Source organism: Lepus europaeus, chromosome 11 (genome assembly GCF_033115175.1).
Source record: "Lepus europaeus isolate LE1 chromosome 11, mLepTim1.pri, whole genome shotgun sequence".
Lineage (NCBI taxonomy): Eukaryota > Metazoa > Chordata > Mammalia > Lagomorpha > Leporidae > Lepus > Lepus europaeus.
In genome coordinates this window covers 53,538,678-53,553,567 of record NC_084837.1, presented here as the reverse complement: position 1 = coordinate 53,553,567, position 14,890 = coordinate 53,538,678, and the positions used below count along the sequence as shown (strand labels likewise).

The 14,890-nt window shown below is 46.6% G+C and overlaps 1 protein-coding gene across 1 annotated transcript; it reads right to left on the bottom strand.

Annotated features, from left to right (window-relative positions):
* Positions 1-8,721: 8,721 nt before the first annotated feature.
* OSGEP (O-sialoglycoprotein endopeptidase) lies at positions 8,722-14,832 on the bottom strand. The gene is made up of 11 exons (XM_062205536.1): positions 14,573-14,832; positions 12,740-12,859; positions 12,390-12,565; positions 10,806-10,901; positions 10,612-10,661; positions 10,394-10,472; positions 9,796-9,861; positions 9,594-9,684; positions 9,285-9,360; positions 9,110-9,208; positions 8,722-8,957 (listed from the first exon to the last, which is right to left on the bottom strand). Exons 1-11 carry the CDS (start codon positions 14,685-14,687, stop codon positions 8,918-8,920), a joined length of 1,008 nt encoding a protein of 335 aa, XP_062061520.1. The 5' UTR covers positions 14,688-14,832; the 3' UTR covers positions 8,722-8,917.
* Between the last annotated feature and the right edge of the window lie 58 nt (positions 14,833-14,890).

Sequence of the window (14,890 nt, the reverse complement as noted above, 5' to 3'; positions counted from 1 at the left end):
GCTTGAGCCCTTGCCACATGGGAAACCTGGATGGAGTTCTAGGCTCTTGACTTCAGCCTGGCCCAGCCTCGGCCATTGTGGTCATTTGCAGAATGAACTGGCAGATGGGAGACTGATCTCTCTTTTTCTCCCTCCCTGTGTCACTCTATATTTCAAATAGACAAAGAAATGTTTAAAAAAAAAAAAAAAAGGAAAGAAAATAAGAGCTTCCTGAGAGGGCAGTGGCTCCACGGCAGGACAGAAGCAACAAGAATGAGCTCTCAACTTCCTTTTCACACAGTGAGGTGGGGAATCCTCTTTAGCATCCTTGGTTTCTCCATAAAATTTTATCTAAAATCCCTCAGTGAGTGGAAAAGAGCTGACCACTGTTGTCAACATTATACCTTTTTTCCTTTCTGTAAGTTATAGGGCCTGGCACCAACTGGATCCCTTAACCAGCATCTAACCCTGGAATACTTTGTGGGTGCCTTCACCAAGAACACGAGTCTCATGATTTGTGAATTGTAGTCTTGGTAAAAGAAAGGACACTAAGGCTGGGTAGAGAGAATAACAGGTCAGTGAGCTCAAGGAACTTGAATAATGAGGGGACCAGCACTGTGCCACAGCGGGTTTGAGTTCCTGCTCCACTTCCAATCCAGCTCTTTGCTAAGGTCTGGGAAAGTGGTAGAGGATGTCCCGAGTCTTAGGCCACTGCACCCGCATGGGAGACCCAGAGGAAGCTCCTGGCTCCTGGCTTTGGATTGGCACAGCTCCGGTCATTGAGGCCAATTGGGGAGTGAACCAGTGGGTGAAGACCTCTCTCTCTCTCTGCCTCTCCTCTCTGTGTAACTCTGACTTTAAAACGAATAAATAATAAATCTATAATAATAATAAGAGGTCAGGCAGTATGCTTTAAAGAAGGGAGGGGGCGGGCATTTGGTGCAGCAGTTAAGATGCCACCTGGGATGCCAACATCCCATATCTGAATGCCTGGGTTTGAGTCTCACCTCTGCTTCTGATTCCAGCATCTTGCTAATGTATATACTGAGAGACAACAGGTTACGGCGTGAGTAGATGGGCCCGTCATCCATGTGAGACCTGGATTAAGCTTCTTACTCCTGGCCTAGGCTTGACTATTACAGGCCTCTGTGGCAGTGAACTTGTAGGTAGGAAATTCTTTCTCTGCCTTTTGAATAAAGAAATAAAAAAGGCATAGTACCCAGTCTGCATTTCTGCTTCACCCTCTTTGAAGCCTCAAGCCAGTCAAGTCTGAGACTCTTGTCACCTGGCTGAATGTCCAGAGTCACTCCTTGTATAACGGGGGCCAGGGTCTCATGTAGGTCAGCCTTCCAAACTGGATCTCTTCACAGAGGTACCTGTGAAAATCTGCTTTGGAGTACTATGTAGGCCTTAACAGTTAAGAGTGAGCGGGGAAGAAGATGGGCATAGGAATGGTCAGGAGTTAGAAAGAATATAATCAGAGAGAACCCCATTTCTTCCAGTTGTCCAGCAGTGCCCATGTCCTCAGGAAGAGGATGCTCTCTCTTCAGCTCCTCCTTCTCTACCTCCTCCCCCTCGGTAACGTGATGCCTGACGATGACTTTGTCATCTACTTCTTAAGGATGCCAAGAGGTCCCGACATGACTACCCAGACAGCAAGTTAAGGTGAATCAAGAGAGGTGGACCAGGGCCGGTGCCGTGGCACAGGTTAATTCTCCACATGCGGTGCCAGCATCCCATATGGGCACCTGTTTGAGAACTGGCTGCTCCACTTCCAATCCAGTTCTCTGCTATGGCCTGGGAAAGCAGCAGAAGATGGCCCAAGTGCTTGGGCCCCTGCACCCACATGAGACAGGAAAGAAGCACCTGGCTCCTGGCTTCGGATCAGCACAGCTCTGGCTGTTGTGGCTATCTGGGGAGTGAACCAACAGAAGGGACCTTTCTCTCTGTCTCTCCCTCTCACTGCCTGTAACTCTACCTCTCAAATAAATAAATCTTAAAAAAAAAAAAAAAGGAGGTAGACTTAGGAAGGATATAAAGTCTGAGTGATACAGAAACTGGTTGTCAAAGACGGTTCAGGAACAAGTGAATCTATTTAATTAACAAGACATGAGACCAAATAGAATTGGGTACCTGGTGTGAGAGAAGTGAATTTTGCTCTGAAGATTCTACCAATATGATCAGTTCTCCTGACCTTAGGGGATGAAGGAATGCTTTGAAGGTATTTTTCTAAATACAGGTGGGAGAAATGTAGATCAAGTGATACAGCTGCAGAAAGAGATGGAGTGTGGTAGGAAAGGGTGTATGGCCAACTTTAGAGCACGGTTTGTGGCACTACCCAAATTCTATAGTATGATGCATCTTACTAGTTTACACTCTGGATGTCCTCATTGAATGGGTGGGTTTAGGGAAGTTGCAAAAAGATAACATTATTTTGTGTTATAACCCCCACCCCCATCCTTTCCCAGTAAATCAGGGTGTTTGGATGCCAAAGGAATCGATACCCAGCAGGAAGAAGAAACTAATCCTAAAACAGGTCCTATTTTAGAAGAAACAGTGAGTAGGGATGAGATGTAGGCTCTCAGAAAACTGAATGGAAAAATGAATGTGTTTACTCAGAGAAAAGAAGCCATCCATCATTCCTTTGGGAGAGCAGCAGTTCTCTGGGGGAGGAGGAAGCTGTGATGTTGCATGACAAGCAATGGCTTCCCGGGGTGAAGAAACTGTTTCTTTTTTTCCCCTCTTTTCTTGGACAGCATCCTTACAGGAGCAGCCTGAAAGGACGTTCCAGTCCAAGCAGGGCAGACAGACAGTGGACAGGCACTGCTGCTCGGTCAGGAAGCAGGGACTCTTGCTCCCTAAGAACGTCCAACTCCTCTCCCAGATCCAGAGAACACAAAGGAAGGTCAATGATCTAAAAATCTAAGGACTAGAAAATGACCTCTGCATTTACAAAGCTACCCATGTCCTCCTCCCACCTCAGAGGTCTTTACAGTTGCTCCTTTCCTCAGCCCCAAGGAGAGGTGGGCAGGGAGGCTGCCTGACTCTTCTCTCGCCTTCACAAGGCTAACTATGCCTCCTAGTCCCGTGAGTCCAATGCAAGGGCTAGCCCAGTGACGAGACAGGGAAGTGAACAGGCTCCATTCCTCACTGCCTTCTGTACCAGGGTCTATCAGTGGTTCCTCCATCAGCTCTAAAACCACTCAGCTGCAGATGCTGCTCAGGGGCCTATACTCCCCAGCTGCCTTCATTTGTGGGAATCAGCAGGATACCCTGACCCTATACTGCCATTAAGAAGAGACTGAGCCAAGAGGACTCCACAATTTAGGACCTAAGGAGCCATGATTTTTGTCTCTCATCTACAATCTTGGAGGCAATCCTTGGAAGCCTCAGGCCAAAGCCTTAAGCTTCTTAAGAACTCCATACAAAGCAATGCAACTAGGACCACACTGCCAAAGAACCTTTTGCCAAGATCTGTTCTAACTCATATTAAAAATTTACAATACCACAGGGCTGGCATTATAGCTTGGCCACTTAAGCTGCCACTGCCTGCAGTGTCAGCACGTCATATGGCCCCAACTGCTCCACTTCTAATCCAGCTCTCTGCTAAAGCCTGGGAAAGCAGAGAAGACGGCCCAAGTGCTAGGCCCCTGCACTCACATGGGAGACTTGGAAGAAGCTCTTGGCACCTGGCTCTGGCTTGACCAACCATGGCAATTACCACCATTTGGGGAAATGAACCAGCAGATGGAAGACCTCTCTCTGTCTCTCCCTCTCTTTGTAACTGTGTCTTTCAAATAAATAAAATAAGTCTTAAAAAAAATTTACAATACCTAAGGCTAATGTATAGAACATACTTCCTGCCCACTTATAAAATTAACTCTTTGGGGCCAGCACTGTGTAGTGGGTAAAGCCACCGCCTACAGTGCTGACATCCTATATGGGCATGGTTAGAGCCCCGGCTGCTCCACTTCCAATCCAGCTCTCTGGTATGACCTGGGAAAGCAGCAGAGGATGGCCCAAGTCCTTTAGCCCCTGCACCTACATGGGAGACCCAGAAGAAGCTCCTGGCTCCTAGCTTCGGATCAGTGCAACTCTGGCCATTACGACCAAATGAGGAGTGAACCACCAAATGGAAGGCCTCTCTCTCTCTCTCTTTCTCTCTCTCTCCTTCTGCCTCTCTGTAACTCTACCTTTCAAATAAAATAAATATTAAACAAAAAAAGTGGAAACTTGGGGAAAAAATAGGCCAATACTGCTGCAGCAGAGTGTATAAGAAGTTGAGGAGCTGGAAATGAGACCCAAGTGGTAAGGGAGCAGGGCGGCAGATCACGGAGGGTCAAGTCCTTTAAAACAACTCTGGTTTTTTCCTATTATACAGAAAAAATGGGAGAGGTCAGAGCAGAATGACATGATATAGCTCCCATGTTAACACCAGTCACTGTGGCTGCTATGTTGAGAACTGACTGTAAGCAGGAAACAGCAGAAGCTGACCAGCTACTGCAATAATCCTGAAGACAAGTAATTCTGACTGGGCCTAGGATGGGAGTCAAAGTGAGGAGAAACAGGATTCTGGGTATATTTGAAGAAAACGTTCAGGACATTTGATGAACTGGAGATGAGAGAAAGGTGTTGAAATCAACACTGAAATGCTCTGACATGAACTAGAAAGATGTTATTAACTAAGAAAGACTGCAGGAGTAAGCTAGAAAAAAGTTCTTTTTGATGTCAAATTTGAGGTAACTACTAAGCATCCAAGAGGAGACACCAAGGGGCAGCTGGATATTCAGGCAGAAACAAACCGAAGCTGTTAAAAACAAACCAAACCAAAAAAAAAAAAAAAACAAAAACCTGGGAGTCACCCATATCAACATGATTTTCACATGTAAGATAACGGAATCACTGTGGTGTCTATGTTAATAGAGTAGTGTGAGGACTACATTGTGACGATGAGAAACTAGCAAAGGAGACTCAGAACAGTGCAAAAGCTAAGAGGCAGAGGAGAGAACATGTTCTAAACCAAGGGAGGAAAAAGCTTCCAAGAGGAACTATCAGATGCCGCTGAAAGCCTCTGTAAGATAAGGCAGAGTACTCCACTGCACTTGGCGACGTGCAAGTCATTACTGACGTGGTAAGAGCAGTGTTGGTGCAGTAAATTTAATAAAGAACTGAAGACAACTCCTTTTAAGTTTTGCTGTGAAGTAGAGCAGAAAAGTGTGCAGTTGGAAACAGAAATAGAGTCATAAAGGCATTATTTGTAAACAAAATAGTAGCACAGTTGTGGCTGACGAGATTTACAGGAGAGGAAAACAGTGACTCTACAGAAAAGGAAAAATTGTTGAGTCATACCCTTAAAGGTAAGTGGGTAAGATCTACTGCACAAAAATGTGGACAGGAGGTGAAGCACAGCAAGGTTTCTCAGTCTCAATACACTTAGACATTTTAGCCCATAAATTCTTCATTGTGGGGCTTTCATGTGCAATTCAGGATATTCTATAGCAACCCTGGCTTCTGTCTAGTAGCACCCTCACCCTTTTTGCAAAAACCAGCATCCTCTGAGGAACAAAATCATAGTATATGGGCACAGGTGCAGTGATGAGAACTTGAAATGTGTTGCTTTTATTTTCCTACTGAAACAAGGAACAAAGTGTCTTAGCTTTTTGTTACCATAATTAAAATATCTGAGAGGCTACCTATAAAAGTTCATTTTAGCTAATGGTTTTGTAGGCTCACAGTCCAAGATCAGGTACCCCACCAATCCAGGATCTAAGGGTGACAGATGGCAGGATTCAGAGGGATCACCTAGTGAGCTAAGAAGTACCATGAGGGAGCATGTTCGTCCATGTGATCTCTCCTTTATAAAGCCCTCAGGATGCCATCATGGGACTTCACCCTGGCAACCAACTCTAATCTAATGACTTCACAAAGATTCTGCCTGCAGACATCATAAACGGATTAAGCTTCCACCCTTGGAGCACAATTAGCCCAGGTTTAAACATTTGCATGAGTTAAAGAACAAAATCATGTTCAAACTACAGCACAAGAATATGTGTGGGCAGATGCTGGAGACTTGAAGAGTCTGAAGTCATGAAACAGTTATCAGAGAAGGAAATTGAAAGGATTAGGAAGATGGAATATTGCTGAGCAGCATCAAGGACCCACTTTGGTTTCACGATGATGAACTTCAGACCAATCTACAAGGCTGCTTTCTGCTAGCCCTTTCAGTTTCATAGGTATAGATACAGAGTAGGTAATGAGTACACAAAAACAAAGGAGGCGAACAGAGAGGAAGTATATGCAACAAAGTGCTTATTATTGGTATTCAGCTCAGAAAGGAAGCGAAGGGGCCGGTGCTGGTGCTGTGGCATAGCAGGTAAGGCCACCGCCTGCAGTTCCAGCATCCCATATGGACGCCGGTTTGAGTCCCGGCTGCTCCACTTCCAATCCAGCTCTCTGCTATGGCCGAAAGCAGTAGAAGATGGCCCAAGTCCTTGGGCCCCTGCACCCACGTGGGAAACCCAGAAGAAGCTCCTGGCTCTTGGCTTCAGATTGGCACAGCTCCAGCCATTGTTGCCATTTGGGAAGTAACCATCGGATGGAAGACCTCTCCCTCTCTGCCTCTCCTTCTCTCTCTGTGAAACTCTGACTTTCAAGTAAATAAATCTTTAAAAAGATAAAATGTAATAAGACCATTATGAACCTATAAATGACTGTAAGAAGATAGCGTTCAAGTTCTGGCTGTTCCACTTCCGATCCAGCTCCCTGTTATGGCCTGGGAAAGCAGCAGAAGATGGCCCAAGTCCTTGCGCCCCTGCACCCACGTGGGAGACCTGGAAGAAGCTCCTGGCTCCTGGCTTCAGATCAACTCAGCTCTGGCCACTGCGGCCATTTGTGGACTGAACCAGTAGATGGAGGGCTTCTCTCTCTCTCTCTCTCTCTGCCTCTCTGTAACTCTGTCTTTCAAATAAATAAATCTTTTAAAAAATAAATTAAAAAAAAAAAAAAAAAGGAAGTGAAGTCAGTGGGAAGGAAGACCAAAGGTAGTTTGGTTCTGGTGAAGGGATAAATTACTGGACGCACTACAGGGAATGAAATGGAAAAGCGGGAGGTAATGGTAGGAGAGAAGGAAGTTTGGGACTGAGATATGGAGGAGTTAGGGGCTAGAATATGGCCAGAGAGATGAGTGGCTGAAGCAGATGACAGAAGGATGACCTACATGGATACTGAAATCATTAAGACTTCTAAGAGTGATGTTGGTGTGGTGCAGGAGCAGGGACAAGGGAGAATGGCTGGAAATAATCTGAGAAATAATGGCAATGTCTGCACTACTTCTGGGCCCCACAGTACAATGGGTCTGGAAGAGAAAATACCATCAAATCAGGGGTGATAGAAGCAGAGGTCTCACAAGAAACCAGGTCTCAGAGAAAGAATGTGAAACAAGGGGCCGGCGCTGTGGTACAGCACCTCAACGCCCTGGCCTGAAGCACCAGCATCCCATATGGGTGCCGGTTCTAGTCCCAGCTGCTCAGCTTCCCATCCAGCTCTCTGCTATGGCCTGAGAAAGCAGAAGATGGCCCAAGTCCTTGGGCCCCTGCACCCACGTGGGAGACTTGGAGGAAGCTCCTGGCTCCTGGCTTTGGATCGGCACAGCTCCGGCAGTTGCGGCCAATTGGGGAGTGAACCATCGGATGGAAGACCTCTCTTTCTGTCTCTCCTCTCTCTGTGTAACTTTTCCAAATAAATAAATAAGTCTTAAAAAAAAAAAAAAAAAAAAAGAATGTGAAACAAACATTCAGGGGAGAGGTTAAAGATGCAGGGCACTTCGCAAGTGACTGGCTATTAGCTCCACAGGAACACAGTAGAAAAGATTTAGGCACTGGGAGGATTCAGATGGAGACAAAAAAGGGGGTACAAACATAAATGGTTCTTAAGAGTGTAAAAGATGAGGCAACAGGGCCAGCGCCATGGCTCAGCACGTAAGGCTGCCGCCTGCAGTGCTGGCATCGCATATGGGCGCTGGTTTGAGTCCCAGCTGCTCCACTTCCGATCCAGCTCTCTGCTATGGCCTTAGAAAGCAGCAGAAGGTGGCCCAAGTCCTCCAAGCCCTTGGACCCCTGTGTCCGCATGGGAGACCTGGAAGAAGCTCCAGGCTCCTGGCTCTAGCTGTTGCAGCCACTGGGGAGTGAACCAGTGGATAGAAGACCTCTGTCTCTCTCTCTCTGCTTCTGCCTCTCTATAACTCTGCCTTTCAAATAAATAAATAAATCTTTTTTTTTTTTTTAAAGAGATGAGGTGACTCGGCAGTTCAAGACCTGTAGTGATGATAATCATGCAAACATAATGGGGCGATTACTCTGGTGGCTGCAGGAGGGAAGCCTGCCAGTGGAGGTACATGTAAAGTGTGTGGGAGGAAGTGCATGGACAAGGGCGGTTTTACTCAAGCTGTAAATCAGACCTACCTGCAGGCTATCCTGAAGAAAGTCCTGAGTGTCTACATCACATAATTCAAATGAGATAATGACTATAAAGCAGACAGTACTGGGTCTGATACTAACAACATTGCTAGAGAGATGTTAGGACAGCACCCATGACTTCTCCCTGTTTTTGGCTCCTGTGCAGAGGCCTGCAGAGGCTACCTGCACAGTCAGTCACAGTGCTGTTCTGACCCCTGGCTCCTTATCTGTTCACTCCATCAACAAGACTGCACCCTATTCTGAGGAACACAATCTAATTATCAACATATAAAATCAAAAATTCTTTATTGTTGAGCCATCCTAAGGTTCCACAGGGGCTCCCAACCGTACTTGCAGGCCCGAACTTTGCCAGGGGGACAGGAGTCCATAGCCTTGCCTTGACTCCCATGTCAGGATGGAGAGTAAGGCCCAGGGTCCTGTGGGCTCCCCTTAGGAAACTATCTACTCTGATCCTGTTCATCTTGCTAGTCCCTCCAGGTCACTTCTACTTCATCTGTCCGATACCTGTGGAAAAAGAGGAAAAATCCGATGGAGGTCTACCCCTTACCACCTTCCATTTTTCTGTCTCCCCATCAGGAATAGACTCTCTCCTGTGCTGACTATGGCCTACCTCCCGAACAAGCCTGTCTATTCCCCACAAAGAGGGAATCACTCACCTCTGTGTAATCCCAGAATCACGGAGTGGGGTTCTGTGTCCGGCCTGGAACATTTCCCAGCCAGCCTGGGCTATCATGGCTCCATTATCAATGCAGAATCTGGGACGCAAGAGACATGAGATTTAGGATCTAGGGGCAGAAAAATCACAGTAACAGAACAAGAAAAGGTCTCTACCTCTCATCTGTGGCAAAAAGCTTAGCTCCGCGTTCCTGGCACATTATCTCCATCATCTCCTGCAGCCTCACGTTACCTATAAAGAGGCAGGAGACAGGGTTAGCTTAGTTTCAGGTATCTCTCCCTGACCCAGCTGCACATCTTAAGTGCACTTAGGACAATGAAATAGAGGACTAGAGGCAAGAATGGGAAGGCACAGGGCAAGAGGGCAAACTAATAATTTTCCAAACCCCTGGCCATTTAGAGTAATGGGACTAAGACTCACAATGCCAAGAAAAGGAAAGAGCAACACCGTTCAATGATACGTACACCCCACACCTCCTACAATGAGGGCCTCCTGGGAGCCACAGTGCGCCATAGCTCGCTCTGTGATCTCTACCAGCATTGCAAACACGGTTTCCTGTGGGGGACAGACAAGGAGCAAATATCAGGGACATCCCAGCTTAGTTCTGCTCTATTGTATAAAAGTTCCCCCAGCCCAAACTTTCTGCACCAGCTTGTACTCCATTACCTGCAAGGAGAAACACAGATCCTCAGGAGTACACTCGCCTGTGGCCAGCATCCGCTGGGCTGCATCCTACAAATGAAGGACAAAAAGGAACAATGTAACAGTGATGTGGGGATCACATGAGAGCAAAAGTTACAGCCAAGAGAATTAGCATCTTTCAACACAATTCACACTGCGAGCAAATCCTATACCACACCTTGCCCTTCTCTGGTACCAAGAACTGGTAGCACTCCAGATTCTAGAATTACCTCTTGAACGCGTGCTCTTGCATACCCCACCCCTTATGTATCTTGCTTAATTTTTCTCCATAGCACTTTTCCCTCCTGATGTACTCTAAGTTATTTTCCCCCTCTTGTTTCTTGTCTATCTCCCTCATTAGAATCTAAGCTCCACGTAGGCAGGAATTTCTGTTTTGCTCCCTGCTGTATCCTTGCTTTCTGGAAGAGTGCCTGGCACAGAGAAGATGGCCAATAACTGCTGTGACTTTATTCAGCATCTGATATGGGTCTATGCTATAGGCAGGACATAAAATAGAAAGTAAAACAGATAAGCTTCATTAAAAAAACCATAGAAATGCCCCCTTCTTACCTCTCACACTCACCTCAATAAAAGACAGGATCCCTGAGAATGAGACGTCCATCCCCTTTACAGTGTAGGGCAGCTCAACCAGTTTCTTGCCTCTATATGGGGATAAGTAAGGGCACAGAGCCTACAGTCAGCTGGTGCTCACCCTGCAAAGCCTTTCCCGAATCTTGCTAATGCACATGTAGAGCAAGCCCTGAAGCCCTAGCAGCCAGCCTCCACCTTGTACTCCCTTACCTCTTTGCCATCTGTTCAATGTTGTAGCCAGGACTTGGGTCATTGGAAATCTACCAAAAAAAAAAAAAAAAAAAAGACTGGAAGAGGATGGAGTCAGGCATGTGGGAAGACAAAGCTATTTACTTCCTCCTTCACTTCCATGGCTCCCCAGGAGTTCACCCACATCTAGGTTCCCTGCCGCCCCATGAGCTTACCTTGAGCACTCGGGCAAAACGATCCAGACAGTTACCCACAGCAATATCGATGGTCTCCCCAAAGATGCGGTACCGACGCTCTGAGTATGCAATCACCTAGAGGTGATGAGGATGTCCATGAAACCTCAGGGCTGTAAAGAGGAGTACTTGGCTTTGGGGAAGAATGTGGCAGAGGGTCAACACAGCCACCGGAGCTTCAAAGACGACATGGGAAAAACGGCTTCCCCGGACCCTGAAGGGGTGATTTTTAAAAACATAGCTCTTATCTAAGAAGCCCACATACCCTGAGGATTTCCAGGGTAGATTCCTAATCTACAGAAGACAGATTGGTCAGGGCAGAAGCAAGCTATAATTTCAAATACATTTCTCTGCTTCACAGGTTGGACATATTCCTTAGACGCCGTCCTGCCTGTGTAGATTAGGAGCAGGCTATCTTGCTTGGACGCAGGAACAAGAATCATTCTAGATTCCTACCAGGGTAGTGGCATTTGGAAAAAAAGTCATTTTTATGAAACGGAAAACCTTATGTGGGGTCAGACCAACGGACCACCCAACCCAGCAATGGCAGTCTCCTGAGGCCAGTTCTTCATGTGTCCAACTTCCACACAGCAAATACCTAGCACCTACGGTCTCATGCTGCGGGCTTCCCAGGGACCAGAGAGTTTCTTTCCCCTCCCAATGCCATTAGGGATTTTCTTCCTTTCTCATATACTTTTTTGCTGGCAAAAAAACCTTTTTTCTATTAGTTATTCCTCACCACCCAATCATCATCTTTGTTTTTAACATCTAAGAAAGATTCGAAAGGGAAGAGGAAGAGGAAGCCTTACCATTTCTCTTCATGAACTTCTACAGTGTCTATTGCTGCTTTCCACAACCGAAGTCCCTAAACTTCTATGTCATCCTTCAGGCTTCAATTACTTGCCCTCTATGCACTCATGTTCCCACATGGTTGTCACGGGAAGGTGTGCCTCACAGTAACCACTTCACAAAACAGTTTTAGAACACAACCCTTTCATAAGCTGGGACAATGCTGAGCTATTTCTAATAACCATATTAGGTGTTCCATGGGAAAGAAATCCAATCCCGTATCTTAAAAGGTCATGTAAGGTATCCCAAGCAATTTTAGCTACACCTATACATTTAAAATTCTTTTTACCATTTATAAAGTTGCTTCTTAAAGTTACTTACATTTTATAGTGTTAGAATAACAAATTCTACATTTACCTTCATTACAAAATGTCTAGTTATCCTAAAAAAATAAAATTGGTAGTGCCCCTTAGTTTTAATTGCTAAAATGTACAGAAAAAAAAAAAAAAGCTTCAAAATAATATAAGCTTAAATCCTTATTATTGTTTTCTAAATTGGAAATTCCTAATCTTTTTTTGTATAATCAAATATATAAAAGTCACCAAAAGTTTTAATATCCTGTCGAAATCTGCTATTACAAACCCTGTTGTGCATTTTCTGGTGAAGAGCTAGGTTCAGTCCTGTTTCACAGGCAGTCCCCACAACTCAGGTAAGCCACGGAAGTCACTGGTTCACTGCCCACAAAGTAGGATGAAGTAGGTGGAGTACTCATAATACCTGTGTGTTTCCCCCGCTGACATACAGCACAGTTGGGCTGGTGGCTCCAGTGATGAGACGGCCCATCTCAATGTGGCCTATACAGTGGTTCACGCCTAGCAATGGCTTATTCCACAGCTGGGCCACGGTACGAGCCACGACAGCCACAGAAACCAGTGGAGCACCCATGCCAGGACCTAGGGGACAGAAATAGTAGTTAGAATGCTGGATTGGAAAAAAAAAAACAGGTAAAGAACTAGGGAATATCAAAGCGGGAGAGGGCTTGTGGTGGTGACAGAGCCAAGGCAGAGGCCATTTTGACCTACCCAGGCTCCACATTCCTCCAACACTGACCCCTCCCCCAGTCATACCCTTGGTATAGGCAACACAGTCAATATCCTGGGAGGTTAATCCAGCCTCGGTCAGCGCCTCCTGTAGCAGATCTAGGATAACAGCTCGGTGGTGCCTGGCAGTGTCACCTGGAAGGAATCCTAGAAAATGGGAACAGGCTAGGGGTCATAAGGGTTTTCTGCAGCAAAGACAAGTAGAATTTTAAAACAATGACAGTGAAGCCTCCTGAGTTTCAGCAGTGCAGGAAGACTCCTTCCATTCTCCTCAAGCACCCTGTCTTCCAGGTTTTCAGATACATTCTAACCTCTACGTAAGCTGTTCAGGTATCAGAAGTGCCTTTCTTCATACTCAATTCCTACTCAGCATTAAGACCCAAGTGAGGGGCCGGCACTGTGGCATAGTAGGTTAAGCGTCCACCTGCAGTGCTGGCATCCCATATGGGCACCAGTTCGAGTCCCCGCTGCACCACTTCCCATCCAGCTCCCTGCTGATGGCCTAGGAAAGCAGTAGAAGATGGCCCAAATGCATGGGCCCCTGAACCCATGTGGGAGACCCAAAAGAAGCTCCTGACTCCTGCCTTCAGATTGGTCCAGCTCTGGTCATTGTGGCCATTTGGCGAGTGTACCAGCAGATGGAAGACCTCTCTCTCTCTCTGCCTGTAACTCTCTCTCTCAAATAAATAAAAATAAAAGATCAAAAAAAAAAGACTCAAGTGATACCTACCTCATGCAAAATCCTACATATAATTACAGCATTGTATCTTACACATAACAATTATAGCATTAAAATTATCAGTGGTTTCCACAGTTTAACTACAATTACCTGAAAGCATTGGCTATTTGATTTATTCTTGTATTCCCAGTACCCAAGTGCTTAGAATAGGAAGGACTTAAATATACATATACAAGAACTTCTAATATGTACAACCCGTCACATTACTTGTTCAGAGGCTGCTCTGGTACATGGAAATTATTTGCCCCCTTCTATATGTGCAGGTGTTTGAGGGGAGGGTAGGCGGGATACAACAACTCATAAACCATACCGAACAGAAGCTGTTCAGTGTCTGATACTTTCATTTAGTCCCCAAGACACAATGTTAAGGCACCACCACTCCCATTTTAAAAGTCACAAAGTACAGTGGGTGTTCTGGCACTTGGGACACCCACATTCCCCATGGGAGTGCCCAGGCTCAGGACCTAGCTACTCGGCTTCCAATCCAAGTTCCTGCTGACGCGCACCCTGGCAGGGAGCAGATGATGGCCAAGAGTATGAGCCCCTGCCACCCATAAATGGGAGACACGGATGGAGCTACCGGCGCTTGGCTTCTGCCTCACTCAGCCCTGGCTGCTGCAGGCATTTGGGAAGTGGACCAGTAGATGAGGTTATCTCTGGCTGGCTCTGTCACCCTGCCTTTCCAGTAGATAAAAATAAGCAAACATTTAAAAAAAAAAAAAAAAGTCCAGAGTATCCCAAAACCAGTCAGTTCTATCCGGTACCTAAATCCTAATTCCTTCCATCTTCACGTCTCTCCTCCAAATTTTACAACATTTTGAGTCCATCTCTATTACACCACTCATCACGCGGTTACAACTCGTTTATACATTAGACTCCAGGGTAGATTTCTACAAGTTTATGAGGTCTTGGTACGCAAAAAGCATTCAATAAAAGCTCGACAAGCCCAGAAGATTCAGGTCCAAGCGCCTGTGGCTCTTCCACTCGTCCGCCTTCTGACAGTAACATCACATAACCTCAACGAGCTGTAAAATGGGACAAAATGCCCCGGGCCCCATTCACTTTAGGGAAATAGGTGATGTGCGCGGGGAAGCTCGTCGCAAATTAAGCCCCGCACTCACCTGTGCCCGGAGGCGTGACATAGGTCCGCCGCGGGTTGGCCAGCACCTTGCCATCCCGCACCACTCCCACGCCAATCTTGTTGGCGCTGCCTTCAAACCCCAGCACCGTCGGCATGGCGCCGCCTGAGAGAGAACGCCAAGGCGCCAAACACCGAGCCGCGGCAGCCCTCGGCGGGCAGTGCCCGCACGCTGTTGGTAAACAGAAACCCGCGCCCAGACACTAAAAGCTGCCGCGGGGGCAGTGCCCGCGCCTGAGCCTGCGCCCGCCGGGACCCGCAAGGCCCCTTCCGGAACCTGTCCCCGGAGCTGCCGGGAGCG